Source organism: Perissodus microlepis, chromosome 7 (assembly GCF_051167445.1).
Source record: "Perissodus microlepis isolate ML-2025 ecotype Zambia chromosome 7, ASM5116744v1, whole genome shotgun sequence".
Lineage (NCBI taxonomy): Eukaryota > Metazoa > Chordata > Actinopteri > Cichliformes > Cichlidae > Perissodus > Perissodus microlepis.
In genome coordinates, this window is record NC_140467.1 from 36,229,141 (window position 1) to 36,244,879 (window position 15,739).

A 15,739-nucleotide genomic window follows, 5' to 3' on the forward strand; every position below is an offset into this window, starting at 1 on the left:
GTCAGTGGTTTTAATGTTGTTAGTGTAAATGTACGTGTGTATGTGTGTGTTTGGGTGCATGTGTTTGCGTGTGTGTGGGGATATGTGTTTCACATGTGTCTTCAGGGCTGATCTATTGTAAATAGAGCTGTTCAAAGCTGTTCATCAGACTTGTTTACCGCTCTTTGTATGTGCAGTTCTACACACTGACAGACAGGCAAGCAGGTACACACACACACATACACACACACACACACACACACACACACACACACACACACACACACACACACACACACACACACACACACACACACAAAATGCCACTCCAAAAACATATATATTTATCTTGCCATAATCATGTCTCATTAAGACAGAGTAAATATTCACTAACCCTGAGATATAATATGATAATAATTCAACCATAATAGACTAACCACAGAATGGACTATTTTGGAGGTAATTACTAAAATATTACTACAGTTTCTTGTTTAATGAATAAACACATATGTCTTTTGTTTGTACACAGCATATGCAAACATGGCTGTTTGAAGATACTTGCTGATGCTACAAGAAAACAACGGTAACCAATCCTCACCTTTAAATGCCGCTAACGCCATCTTCCCAAGGTGGGTCGTGTCTACTGATTGTTACTGGCAAGTTTCAAAGTGAATGAACTGTGTTTGAAGCAGCATTTACATTCTTAGGACATTTCCCAGCAGAAACTCCTCCAAAACAAAGCAAAGCAAAATAACCCACATATCTCAGTAAAGATCAAAGGAAGAGAGAGCACTACCCTCTGGTTACTTCTGATTTCTGCTAACACTGACCCTGCGTTTCACAAAATAAGTTTACTAACCAGCCTAGCAAGTTAACGAGCCTGGTAGGTGGCAAGCTAGTTAAGCACCATAAATAAAAGTGGTACAGGTAGATAACTGATTAAGCAACACTGACTAATTGATTAACAAGCTAAATGATTTTTTTTTTTTTTTTTTGATTTTGATTTGATTTTATTGATTAGCATTCAAATATCTCAGTGAAGACAGAACAAAGATCTACCACAAAGCAAGAAAGCATGAGACAAGGCTAATCAAAAGGTATTGGCTGAAGCATTTGCTTATTACGCCAACACGTTAAGTACATTTTATTGTAAACGGTGACGAGCGTGTCCTCAGATGAGTGGGGAAGAGCACTGTCAAAATTTCAAAAGTTGTATTTAACATGAGCGGGGTTTGCAACAATGTAACAGCTTCTTACAAGAAAAATATAATTTAAGCATCAGACAATAAATCCTGAAATAAAAAAAAAAACTGTTCAAGTACTGTATCACACTGACAGCGGTGTCTACAAATAACTAAATGGATAATTGTGAGAATGCCTGGTGTGGTGGTCATAGGTTGTTTTAAAAAAAGGTCAGGGGACTCTGTCTTAGACTAATGTGCTGGTATTGGAGCTTCTGTTTAGTTTGGTCCCAGGTTACTCTAGTAACCAAATAATACAATATTATTACTGCTGAGCAATAATCTTGTGATAAACTTAACTGGATAGACTGTATTGTGTAAGGATCAATAAAGTACACATCTAATTTCTTGTCATTCTATAAAACTGGAATGCATGACAAGCTTTACATTAGTAGTAAAGACAGAAATTAACACTAATATAGTATGCACTCTATATTTTCTGTTTCTTTGTTCTAACTTTATTCACAGCAGCTTGTAAATACTGTGTCACTCTCAGTCTGTTATAACACATGCACAAAGACACACACAATAAACTTCTACAAAAACCCAGACAATGGGAGAGGCAGAGAGACGAGCTGTGAACATTCCTTAGGGATTGCATAAGAAACTACAAGGAAAGTAAGTGACCCTTTGCTTTTCCTCTGCTCTGCCCATCTCATTTATTTTGTTTCATGCCTCCTTTTTCTTGTGTTCTCTTTAATTGTTTTGCCCCACATTGCTCTTGTCTTGTCTAGTACTTTGTTCAGTGTTGCAAAAACTACAAACAATACTTTCCATGTAGAATCAATAGAGGTTACTCTCATCTTAACGTGCACAGGTACAAATTCATTGTGAAGTGGAAGTGGAAATAAAAAGAAACAGAGGAACTCCAAAGGACTCCAGTGATCATGGCGGGCTTTGTATAATAATACAGTTGTAATTGTAACTCGTATGATTGTGATAATGCATGCTAAGATATCATATTTTGTTGTACACATTATCTGCAAGGCCATTTCTGAGAAAGCTACAGGTTGTAGGCTGACCTGGAAAGGACAATAAGACATGCTGACCAGTAAGGAGAAAGGAGAAATACCAGACAGAAAAACCAGGGGAAAAAATGAAGAGGCTGAGAAAAGAGGATGCAAAAGAGAGAAGAAAAAGCAGAAAGAAGGAGACATGGAGGGAATTGGCGTCGGTGGTCAGATCTAATCCAGTGAGCATGTCTCTTGTCCTGGAAAGGAAACCCAATTATATGGCACTTCCACTGGCCCGATGGCGCTCTGTGTGTATGTGTGTGTGTGTGTGCATTCAGAAGGTTGGTCTCATTAGGTTGACTGACAGCTCCCATTTTTCCGCCGCACTCTCCTCCCATTTGAGAACACATACACACGGACACGAACACTAGGTCCAGGGGTAATTTCTCAGACAGTATTTCTCTCTTTGAAGCCCCAATCACCATAGCAGCAATTACTGTAAAAGGAAGCTAACCCCCCCCCCCCCCCCTAGCCAATCGAAAATCCCGGACTAGACCTTACACCCTTAAAAAGCGTGTGGTAATTTGAACAACACAGGAGGTGGAGTTGGCTCTGTATTAACACTGTTTTATGCTATCTGCCAGCGTGTTAAGGATGTGAAACATGAACATGTCATAAAACCTAAAATCAGAGTTCATCTTTCTCCTACTCCTCTACTGTAGAAACTCTTAAAAGCTCAAGTCACATTTCCAGAATGTCTTTATCAGCTCATAATCCTGCCTTTCTGAATGCTGATCAAATGAAAGCTTGCCCTTTTTTAAAGATGCACACATCCTTATGTAGATGCTGTGACATGTCACACCTTATACACACATTAAGACAGTAAATGGAACATCATGGTCTTATATTGGAAAAAGGGGTTATTGTCCATGTATTATGAACAGCATTTACATAGCACTTCTGCAGTAAGTGTTATATTTCTCCACTCATACAGAGAATTCATGGTAAGTTTCCCTGCTTAGGCCATTTTAGTATGCTGGTGAGCAAAACCAAGCATTGAACCCTCAACCTTGAATTAGCTGACATGCTTTACCGTTTTACACAGACTTGTCATTGGATGAACTGAATGAGCTCAGAAGAGGAGTTATTTAGATGTGAGATTTGTGCCAAACAACTATTTTTAAAGCTTCGAATGTTTTGCTTTGTCATGTGCGGAACGGGAAGTCAGACATCCATTAAATAATGTTTTGATTTCTCAAATAATCAAAACCACGAGACAAATGACAAATAGCATTAATTATATTAGGATGCAGTGTTTCACAACGTGAATTCTAAAAGGGGGGAAAGAACCAAGGACTGATTAAAATGATTAATTATAAGATAACAAAGTATTAATGCTGAGCTTTGTTCAACTGCTGCTCAACAATGGCTACCTTCTTATTAGAACCACATGGTGTGGTGTTATTTTGAAACATACTATCATATAAAAATCACAGCTGATAAAGCATTACCTGCATTGCTAAGGCACTCCCCAATGGCTGCAGTCTCCCTTAGCAAGACAGCAAACCTTACCATACTTCAAAAAAACTGCTTAGGAGAAACATGTCAATGAGCCAAGGCTACCCAATCTTCAGACGCTCTGTGCTCTGAGTTGCCCCACCTTGTAAAACAAACCTCACAGTCTTCAGTTTTTCTAGACTCTGTCTAATCTGGGAAGCATGACTGAGAACTTGGAGAGACTTTCCAATGGCAGCAGTCTCCCCAGTCATGACAATGAACCTTACCACACCACAAAAAGTGCCCAGGAACAAATAAGTCATTTTATCAAGAGGGATCCATACAATACAGGTAAGTATGATGATGTGTCTGACTGTTTTTATATTTCTGCTAGTTTCATTTATTCATAAATGAGTGCTTTAAAATATATACTTGCTACATGGTTAGTCTCAAAAGGACTATTTGAAAATCCTTGCTATTTTTGTGGTCTCTGCTGGACGATAACAATAATACAGGTATATATATTTTTTTCCAAATCCTTAACACGGCTTTGTTGACTTCATTTGGTGTCTGTCATGTTCATTTAATTAGAACTATATTGACCATGAGAAGCAAGACCCCCTGAGATGAGGTCAGTGCGTGACATGCGTGCATCATGCTAAGTCAGAGCAGATAGATATGTGTGTGTGTGACAGGCCAGACTGACACAGTGATATAGAAATCAATAGAGGCAGAGAGAGGGCAGTGGCCCCATTCATCTTCATTTCACCCTTACACAGTAAGACATCTAAAGGACTACAAATAGAAAATGCTGAAATATTCCAACTGCAATCTTGGAAAGAGACACAAGATAAGACCTCTCTCTTGGATGACTCATATGCCCTCTTTTAACTTGTTCACCCCCCCCCTTTACAGAATCTTTAGGCTTCTCTTGTGGGAAATACATGTAACTGTCATATTCATTTATTAAATAAAAAAAAATTAGTTCAAATTAATAAAATGCTAAGAGTTTGCACAGTGTAAGACCATGCCACTCTATCTGTCTCCCTGTGCAAAATGTTTTTGAGTATATGTAAAGGTTTTGATCCAGCTGTAATGTATTTTGACAGCACAACCTAATGATGGTGACTTTTATATGTGATGGCACTGAACCTGCAGTTTGTGGGTCTATGTGCTTGAGTGTTAGGATGATGGGGTTTGATAAATGATCTGTCTGTGGCAGTGTCCTTTAGATGGGATGTTTTTCCCAAACAAGGTCTACACATTTATCATGTGCACATATAGATACAAATAGATGGCTTGAGGGACGGATGGTTAGACAGGTGGCTTAATGCATGGGTGGAAGGGTGCATATGTCGATGAACGAGCGGATGAAAGGGGGAAAAAAAGAGATTGCGGAAGCTGGAAATAGAAACTAATGGTAGAGTGGGAGGGAAAGGTGAAAAGTAAACACGAAGGTGGAAATTTGGACATAAAAAGGGAAACGATGGAAATAAAGAGAAGATGGAGAAAGTTCAGAAGCACTTTTTCACTTTCATGATGTGCACATCAGTAAGTTCTTATTCAGTGCCAATCTCTGCTTTTTCTTTGCCATGATAATGTTATTCATGAAAATACAATACTCTAGTTACGCACCATATGCATAAAAAATTTACAGAAAAATCAAATATGCTCACTATGAGCAGTGGATGTGAATTGTGACTTCATGTTTCCATCACTTCCAAAGAGATTACATTAAATCCTTTAGAGCATATCCTTAACCCTACTACTTTTTGCCTAGCACTACCCAAACCGTAAATCAAGACTCCAACCTTAAAATTACCAAGGACTTGCTTTTTGACCCCTCCCGAAATACCGTATGACTGTGTAAACAGATTTATGTTCCAAAATCAAAACTAAAAAGTACGCACACACAAATACAACTCGTGCCTCACTATTGATCCATCTAAGTGCTTGCTAGATGAGAGAGACTTTTGGCAAACATACACACACATTGGATGAACAGATGGAGAGAGGTGGAAAAGGACTGATGGCAAGACGGGAACAATACGGTACGTAAGCTGGAAAAAAAATTAGGAGGAGCGAGAAGAAGAAAGGAGGGATAAAAACTGAAAGGAAAAAGACAGAGGCTTGACCAAATGTGAGGTGGGAGAAGAATGAATGGCAGAGAGAGGATGCAGCACACATGTGGAATAAATAAATGAATGAAAGGCTAATCTGTTTTGCTCAAGGAGATGAAGATTAAAGAAAGAAAAAAAATAGGTCTGCCTCTTTTCTTTCTGCTTCGACTGCTGCATTTATCCCATCAGTTTCTCTGAATTTATGTATTTAACATGGTGGTTATTCATCTTTTGTCCAGTTCTTGTTTTTCCACTATGGAGTATGAATGCTGTATGTATTTGTAGGTGGACATGGTGTTTGCAGATATGCAAAAGGTTATTTCAGCATATTGCCAATACTAACCACCTTAGTCTATCAATATAAGCAATAATTTATGTGTTTGCTGCTTATGCAGATACACACATGCATGTTCTAGAGATTTCTTGACATTTGTATGCATGGTAGACTTAGTAATTATGAAGCAAAAGAATGTATGTGTGCAGTGATATTTGTGAGTATTGATTTATATGCATACCAGCATTTAATTGCATATCTGCGTATCTGTCTCTGTGTGTGTTTCCGAGTCTGCATGAAAATATCTGTGTTTTCACTTGCCTGGAGTTCAGCATCATCCCCAAAGGGCAATTACAGCACAGCAGATGCAGTTTCATACCATGAACTGAATATTGAGCAATCTGAAATTGTTCTTATCACAGTTACTGGTCCATTGCTTTAATTGCTGTGAGTGTGTGAGCTCACCTCTGTCTGAAGGGAGCGTGAGGAAACAATGCACACAAGGCCATGGGAAACAAAACAATTCACCGACCATTTAGAGATATGCAGATGCATTTTCATGTGTTGTTTCTGTTCTCATTTTGATAATTCGCTCTTGATAAAGTGTACTGACGTAATGTGAAGTGAAACGGTGGATGCAGTCATTCTCTGAATTTAAGGTGTTTTTAGTTGACACTAAATGAAAGAAATTCAATTTTATGAACAGGGGAAGAGGAAGTTTCATGGATTAAATCCTCCTTTTTTTTAACACTCACTTGCTTAATTTGTAATAATTGAAACCTGTTGATGACAAAGAGTCAGTAAAGGGTTGGGAGCAAGTATGTGCATTCCTTGTTGTGAAATGACCACTGATGAATCTAGGGATATAACACAGTGGTGTGATAATGATGTGTATGAAGTGTGGCTATCTGCCAACAACTAAGATGCCAGCTCACGCACATCATCCTACATTGTTTTACAGCAAGTTACTGATCAATAATTATTATGTTTTTGGGTTTTTTTTGCTTTTACTGAACTACAAGGGAATCACATATCGGTGACTTACTTGTTCCTAGGGGCAATATGTGTGTGTTACAAATCACATTACTCTATGCTGTGAAAAACTAAGTACATCTCATGGTTAGGTAGCTCGTAGAATTTATATATATATATATATATATTATATATTATATACAGCTCTGTTAAGGTCCTGCTACAGCACTTCAGCCAGGTTGAGGTCTGACTGGTATGAGGTGTTTGTACTAATATGTTGTGTTTGGTTTTAACCAAGCATGGCACCATGCTTTATGGCCAAACAGCTCCAGTTTGTCTTAATTTTTTCATAATTTTTCAGTGTTTTGCAACTTTTTAGTGTTTTTTCTTCTATTTGCACATGCTAACTGAGGCCTGTGGACTTGAGTGGAGTGGAGATGTAGCTGTTGGACTGCACAGTCTGACTTTAGGATGTAGCAATCCTTCAAACTCGTGCTCGTGAAAGAGGGGGTCACTGATGATCGAGGGCATTTAATTAGCAGCACTTGGATGCTTCTTGCCCTCCTATTTCCTATGGAAGCAGTTAGGCTGTATTTAGGGTTTCACAGGACTACAAAAACGTTTGTTTTTTAAATAACTGTGCACTGTTTCAAATGTGTAATAGCAGCTTCATGATCTGAAAAAAGCTCAGTACCAAGACTCCTAAACTAGTTGTAATTTTACACTTTAAAAATCAGTTGTTTGGCAGGCACAGAAAAATAAACCCTTTCAGCAAAACCTTGATTTTGCTGAAAGGGAATTTAAAAAGCGTTCCAATTTCGAAATCCAGCAAAGCAGTAAATTATTCCATGCCATGAAGTTCAGCTATCTAAGAGAAATAAAATTTAGGTGGTGGGGGGGCTTCACTGTTAATGCTGCACTTTACTTTTCACTACATCCATTTACAAACCACCACTAGCTCAATAAGAGCACCATTCTGTTGGTTTTTAGTGTTTTTGTAGCTGTTTATATGTCTGGCATACCTACTTAAAGGTTAAAAAAATATATGTACAATTCAATTCCCTAATGGGCTTGTTTCTGCTAAGTCCAAAGCCTTTCCCCCTCCCTTTTTCTCCATTCACTCCACTAGTTTAAGGCTTAAAATGTTTCAGATATATTTTCTCATTCCCCCCCCCCCAGGTAACCAATAGCCTACAAAACTTCACTTTCAAAGCAGCCTCTTTTTGCTCCCTTTTTCTTTACGTCTCTCCAACTTTCATCCATTTATCTGTCACACTGCTCTCCATACAGCAATTTCTCTTTTTCTCTCCATACCTCTCTCCCTAACCATCCATTCTTCTGTCACTTTTCATAATCAACTAATATGGTTTCAGTCTTATGCGCTCAATTTCACCTTACATCTTTTCAAATGTGGACTTTGTATTATATTTCTGTCACCCTAGTCTTGGACTCGAGTTCAAATGCATCTGTGTATCTATGCATGTCTATCTCATTTATGTGTCTCATTTTACTGTATCTATGAGCATCTGCTGTCCATTAACGCCCAATCTCCTTCTCTAATGCACTCCATTCATCTCTACTTCAAAACTTTTCATCATTTGCCTCCACCCATCTGACTTTCCATCACTCTACCTATCTGTCCCAGTCATCCCCTGATTCTTCAGCACGATGGATGGTTTCTTCTGAGGATCAGTCTGATCACATGACCGCTTTCATTTCTGACTGAAAACACATTTCAAAATATAACATGTGAAAGCCATTCGCACCCAGCTCTGCTGTCCGACCACATTAAAGGAGAATTCCTAAGCAACACTAAGCGCTTCAAGTTGTATTAAACCTCTGATACTAAAATCAATCACGTATATATGGGGGGCAGTAAATAGTGCGTTTTATTTTGGCAGCCTCATTAAACTTCAATTACTGATTTATGTCACAACTTGATAGTTCTAAATCCAAATATCTTCTGCTACAGTGCACTACCATAGATAGTCATTACAGTTTTTCTCAAATGTTAAAACACAAAAGCCAATCCTGTAACCCAAATGACCAGTAGTCTAAACACATTTACTAAATGTAGCCACCATATTCCAGTACCATAAACACATGTCACATGAAGACACAATTCACAAAACACAACCCTCTGTACTCATAAATCTAAACACATTTTTCCTTGCTAAAACACATGTTGCAAAACAACTCTGCTCATATTCTCAAATGAAAGCCCATGTGATGCAAAATGCTTGCCACAGTCACCAATCTTTGAACACAGGGAACACACCTGGCGTCAGTCACTACACACAGCGACTCAAAATTGAAGACACCTGTTGCTAATGATGTGACCCCACCTATAAAAGCATAGTTTGGTGAAGATGCCAAACAATCACAATGGATGAAGGCATTCGAGCGTGCGGAAGGAGAAGAGCTGCAGGCCAAAGAGGAAGAGGGGTTGAGATCAGAGGAGGAAGAGGTGAAGGCCTAAGAAGAAGAGGAGTTCGGAGTAGAGGAGGAAGAGAAGGAGGCCAACAAGAGAGAGGAGAAGGTCCAGGTGGGAGAAGAAGACAACCTCGCACCATCATAACAGATGATATGCGAGCAACAGTAATTGATCATGTCATTGGCCATGGCATGACAATGGCTGAAGCGGGACGAAGAGTACATCCAAACCTGAGTAGGTTCACCGTGGCCACCATTATCAAGGCATTTAGACAACACAACAGGTATAGTACGCTATTGCTTTCTTTGTCACACTACAGTTTTACAGGCCTGTGAAAGTGGTCTGTTACTTTACATGTAGTTTTACATATAAATCAGTCAATTGACAACACATGTTTCTTTCTTTAGAGCTGAAAGGATGCCACATAGAGGTGGGAGGGTTGCCATATTCACAGCGGCACAAGAAACCCTCATTGCAGATATGGTCCGTGAGAACAACTGCATTAGACTCCGAGAGATCAGAGACAAAGTCATTGCAGATAATGTAAACTTTGAGAACATTGATGCTGTCAGCGTGTCCACAATAGACCGAGTTCTCCGGCGCCAACAGATGAGGATGAAACAGGTCTACAGGGTTCCCTTTGAGCGCAACTCTGCGCGACACATAGAACAACGTTACGAGTATGTGCAAGTACGTATACATCCATGTCCACAGTACAGTTCGTGGACATACTGTGTTGCTTAGTGGTCTACATTACTTCTGGACAATACTGTGCTACCTGATTGACCGTTCTGAACACCTGTACGCTTTTCCATGTTCACAGAGGATAATGCAGTTGGACGCGATGGCCAGACCCCATGAGTACCTCTTCCTGGATGAGGCTGGCTTCAACCTCCAGAAACGAAGGCGAAGAGGCCGTAACATCATTGGCCAAAGAGCCATCACTGAGGTTCCTGGCCAACGGGGGGGTAATATTACTCTTTGTGCAGCTATGGGTACGGAGGGGCTTGTCCACCGGCATGCTGTCCTTGGGTCTTACAACACCCAACGTCTCCTCACCTTCCTAGAGGAGCTAAAAGACATCCTCCTGGACCGTCAACAACACCATCCTAGGCTAGCACATCACATGTATGTGATCATTTGGGACAACGTCCGCTTCCACAAAACACACCAAATCAGAGTGGTTCACCACCAACAGTGACCACTTTTTAAACGTCTGTCTGCCACCCTACTCCCCTTTCCTGAACCCTATAGAGGAGTTCTTCTCATCATGGAGATGGAAGGTGTATGACAGACAGCCATACACAAGAGAGAACCTCGTACGGGCAATGGAGCTGGCCTGTGCTGACATCCCAGTGGAGGCCTTCCAGGGATGGATTCGCCATTCCAGGGCATTTTTCCCGCGGTGCCTAGCAAGGGACAATATAGCCTGTGATGTGGATGAGGTGATGTGGCCCAATGCAGCTCGGCGACATGACGCCGCACAGTGACTGTGTGTAATACTGTAAAAAGACCGTGTAGACAATAAAAAAGACTTCACACCCTGATCATGTTTCCGAGAGTACTGTTGTGTGCGATAGATTCTGTTTTTGCATTGAGTTGTGTTACAGTAGTGTACGTACATGCAGGATGTTTTTATAGATTTATAGTCTTCATGTGAAACTCACAAATCTAAATGCCTAATCCTCTGCAGGGTTCTATGACGATCCGTTACTGTACAGTTTATAAAAATATGCATTGGCAGTTATGAACCAAAGAACCTTCTCACAAATTGAGCATTGTGTTTTCAATTGTTTTGCTGTAGTGTGTAATGCTGTGTATAGTGTTTACAGTTTTGACAGCTTCGAGCTGCTCTCTTGGTGTGGGAGTTTGAGTTTTGCAGTGGGAAGGTGTGGTTGTGTTTATGTAGCTTTAGAGAAGGGTGTTGTGTTTGGACATTGGGGGACCTGGTGGTAACGTTTGTGACATGTGTTTTAGCATTTGAGAAAAACTGTAAACCCATCCTCAACAAGGGCAGTAGCAAGCCAAAAGCTGGGTTTTCTAAAATAAACATTTTTTAGTTTTTTTTATAGTAGTACAGTTCTTGATTCAGTGTATTTTAAATTTCTGCAACGATGTGGTCTAATAATGTGGTTTAACACATGAAAGATCCCTGGTTCAAGTTTGGAAAGAGACACAGGAGACACAAATCCCTGGGAGGGCTGTGCCAAGTCATCCATCTGCTGTGGCGACCCCTTGCGCATAAGGGAGCGGCAGGAGAAGTAGTAGGTTCACTTGTATAGTGGCATTCAAAATTATCTGAAAGAAGCTTTGTCTGCCCTATTTACTATTCTTCAAACAAGACGGTGTGGAAGTAATCAAGAAGCCAAAATATTTGCAACTGAAGCTGCAATTTTGGTTGCTGTGTCATTCGTTCTTCAATCAACCTACTGTGGGTGTGTTTTTACTCAAACCAGTGTCAACAAGCTCAATACCAGCGTATTAGAATTGCAAAAAAATGTAAATGTAGAAGGTTATGCCGAGGTTTAGACAAATGTATTACATTTATAACATCTCTAATAATAAATGGTACTCTAACATGACAAGGCTGTCTGCTGGTTGCCACTCAACCTTTTCAATGAAGTGGCATAATCGTAAAAGTTAGTGGAGAAATTAGGCAACTCATACAAATACAAATTCAGCACACACTTTCTGTGTGATTGAGAACAGTGCCAACACGGTTAACCGACAGTTAACGAAGGGAGCCAGAGGCACAACTATAAAGTGCTCACAAGTCCAGAGGTGATGGTGTCGGAATTTCCCCTTCAGAAAACCACACTAATGGCTGCAAAAATAAAAACCGTGACCACAATAACATTCATCAAAGAATGCCGCAAAAACGGAAAACCTTGGAGTTTTCAGCTGTCATCGACTCTATTTATGCAATTTCCAAATTATGTCTCCTTACCAAATCCAAACATTGACTTAAGGTTTCCCAACTTTCAGGTCACGCGTCGGTTCACATATTGATTGATTAGCGGCAAGGGGGAGAAGAAAAACTTTGAGTGTGTGTGTCAGATTTAATCATCAGCTGGAACCACAAAGATCTGAGGCTTTATTATAACTACAGAGAGGCAGGAAGTGACTGAATGTCAACGTGTTTATAAAATAGCACTTTGCCATTCATATGTGTGACTGTGTCACGGAAGATTTGTAGAAAGATGTAACACAAAGAGATTATATATCATGTCTGATATCGCTTCTTTGTGTTTGTAAGGATGTGAGAGATGTGGTAATAACTAAGTGAACTTGGTTCTGCTGGCTGTTCCCATTCTGTTCTTTAAAACCAAATACCTATTATGTTACCTAAAACCTAAAAGCAATTTGGCAGTCAATTATACAAAACTGAACAAATCCCCACATTTGAGAAGCAGGGACTTGGCAATTCTTGTACTTCATGACTCATTCGAAACATTAAACCATTTGCTCTAATTGCTCTAATTAATTTTCAGCTGAGCAATTATTTAGACTTTCAGTTCATTGCTGTGAAGGGTCTTAAAGCCAGCTTATCAGGAGGAGAGTTTAATAAAGGATGCCTGGATTTTTTGTTGATGTCTTCGGTTCAGCTTTGCAGTTGTTTTCCCCTTTCTTGTAAAGCTCATGATGGCCTGCTTGGAGGCTGAATAGACCTAAATCACTATCACGAAATAACTCGACATCAAAATGCTTTAAGGTTTGCTGTACAGAACTACAACCTTGCCAAAACTCTTCTTATTTGAAGTGTAGAATAAGTAAGAAACAAAGAAGTACCATCAGACGAACTTTTCCGCAGTTCAAACCAAAGAAAGTTGAGAGGAAAAGTAGTAAAACAAAGAAACTGGGGGTGAGGGTGGTGGAGTGAAATACAAAGACAGTGACACAAGAAGGTGTTGAAGGACAGACGAGATGAATGAAGTAAGAGAAAAAAAAGTGTATTGGTTTATAATTTGTGTGTGTTAGTGTGTCCGTGTGATTCCAAGCCAGGCTCTGTAACTCAAGCTCTTGGAACAACACCTTAGCAAACCATTGACATGTTAATAACCCTGTAATATTAGACCTTGGTAGACAGAGCTTTTATCCCAGGAATCCTATAGTGGACACATATGCTTTTACTGTATGAAGCCCTCAGGGAATTGAACCCACAAAAAAATACTCAGATTAAGTAACATACACCAAAGCGGCCGAGCAATTGTGTCTGTCTGACCAGGGATCAAACTCCAATTTTTCGTAATATTCAGTAATTGTTCTCAGAGGCATCTCTTGACAGGGATTTTTTTTTTAAAAACAATTTCTATGTTCAATTTACCTTGGGCAATACTATTGATCAAATGTAGAAGAAAAAGGAGGCTTATCCCTGTGTTTCAATAAAAGTGCCAGATAAGTAAGCATGTCTTGGTAAAATAAGATTATAACGTGAAACGATACTTCCTAGCGCTTTAAGAAAAAAAGCAGTATGCCGTTTCCATTTAGAGGATTATTTTTTGTGATAACTTCAAACTCTGGCTGCGCTATCTGAGAGCCTTTTTCTTTAGAGCACCAATAATTAATAATTAACTTCTATCCTAGTGTTGACTTGCAGACACTGAGAAAACAGTGTTTGAGCAAACTGTTCTGACCATTTATAACCTCTTACTTGTTTTTGGCTTGTGCCAGATATTCCACTTGTAAGTTAGAATTTTCCTGAAAAAGAAAAGAGAAACAAAACTTTTCTACTTTGCACTAACTAATAAAACTAATTTTCTCTGCTCCACTGGATAAAACCTTTTTCATAATGGCATAACAACACGTCACATCGTATTTCTCATCGCACCTTTTTTTTTGGGGGGGGGGCTTTGTGAGCACTAGTGTAAAAGGTACTCACATGCTGCCACTGCTCTCGGATGAGCGGCCGGTATCGAAGGAAGTACTTTAAAGGGAAGTTATCTATGTCAGGCCACGTGGCGGGGCTGTGCCAGGATACCTCCAGTCTCCGAGGGTTGAAGCGGATCGGGGTCGCTGTCACACGTTCCGGGGGGTCTGGCTTTACTGTAAAGTGGGTATAAACAGTTAGTTAAAGGGGAATATTAAGGTCACTCAGACAGTTGCATAATGTTTTATATAGCACTAAATTGTGTCATAGAGGTGGAGTTAAGGCATTAACTTGTTACTTTAATGATACTTATTTATATCATTGCACACGTTCTTTTTTATTTTAGAAGAATAACAACAATTTTCATAGTTTCAAGTCTAGCAGTGGTCAGCAGCAATTGGCTGCACTCTCAAGGTTAATTGGTAAAATGTCAATTTAGAGAACAACAAATATGAACTTTCACCAAAGACCTGCAACACTATTTGTCCAGCAAATATCTGCACAAATAAAAACTTGCAATGAAAAGTGAGAGCTTTGAAACATGCAGGAAGGGGAAAAGACAGGCAGGGGTGGTGTAACAGAAGCACCTGTTGAATTGAAGGCTGAATACATTCACTATTTAGGATCTTCCAGCCTCTGAAACATGATTTAGAATTTTTATTATTTTTTTTATTATATCTTGCAAGTCTTGACATGATAGAAGGGATCTATTTAATATTGCTACTACCATTATTATTAGTACATGCTTAAGGTCGCAATGTATTCTAATGCAAGAAAGACTTTAAATAAGGCTGAACTGAAAAAAAAGCTTTAGCTGAAAAAAGTGTCTGAGGTATCTGTGGCAAGACAGAAGATGAGAAGCCATCACTCCCCAATGAAAAGGCATGTGTGTCTGAATACCTGTCCACTGAGGAACACACCAAGACAGAGAGATTGAGAGAATTCAATTGAAAGCTTTTCAGATGATATTGAATGACCCAGTCTTTGTTAGATCACTCCCACAAGGGAACACACCGGCCTGCCACTTAAGCTACATGAAACCCTTTCCCATCTAGATGCAAACATAGCATTACACAAGCAAATGGAAAACCACAGTAATAATCTCAATGTCTGATAACATACTGATGGCAGCAGTGGATGAAAGAAATGTGGATAAAAAGGTAATGCATACTTATGAAGACTCATAAACAGGCAGCACACAATTAATGAGTGAAAATACGAAAGATGGCTGTTGGCACATACAAACAGACTGCTTTCTCACTCGAGAAAGAGATGTTAACAATCTCTTTGTGACTTTCAAGTAAATTTTAAAAATCCCCAAAAAACTAGGGAAGCACACAAAGAAAAGAAAAGAAAAAAAAAAAGAAAATTGCATGCTGGCAGAGCAAGAGCAATGTAAAGT

General features: G+C 39.4%; 1 protein-coding gene across 3 annotated transcripts in view; it reads right to left on the reverse strand.

The window, feature by feature from the left end:
* Positions 1-15,739, reverse strand: part of cntfr (ciliary neurotrophic factor receptor) — a 212,754-nt gene that overhangs the window by 18,067 nt on the left and 178,948 nt on the right. For all 3 annotated transcript variants that reach the window (XM_084934843.1, XM_084934842.1, XM_084934844.1), the window contains one exon: positions 14,350-14,513. In XM_084934843.1, the coding sequence (XP_084790969.1) occupies positions 14,350-14,513 (164 nt within the window). The remainder of the gene's footprint in view (positions 1-14,349; positions 14,514-15,739) is intronic.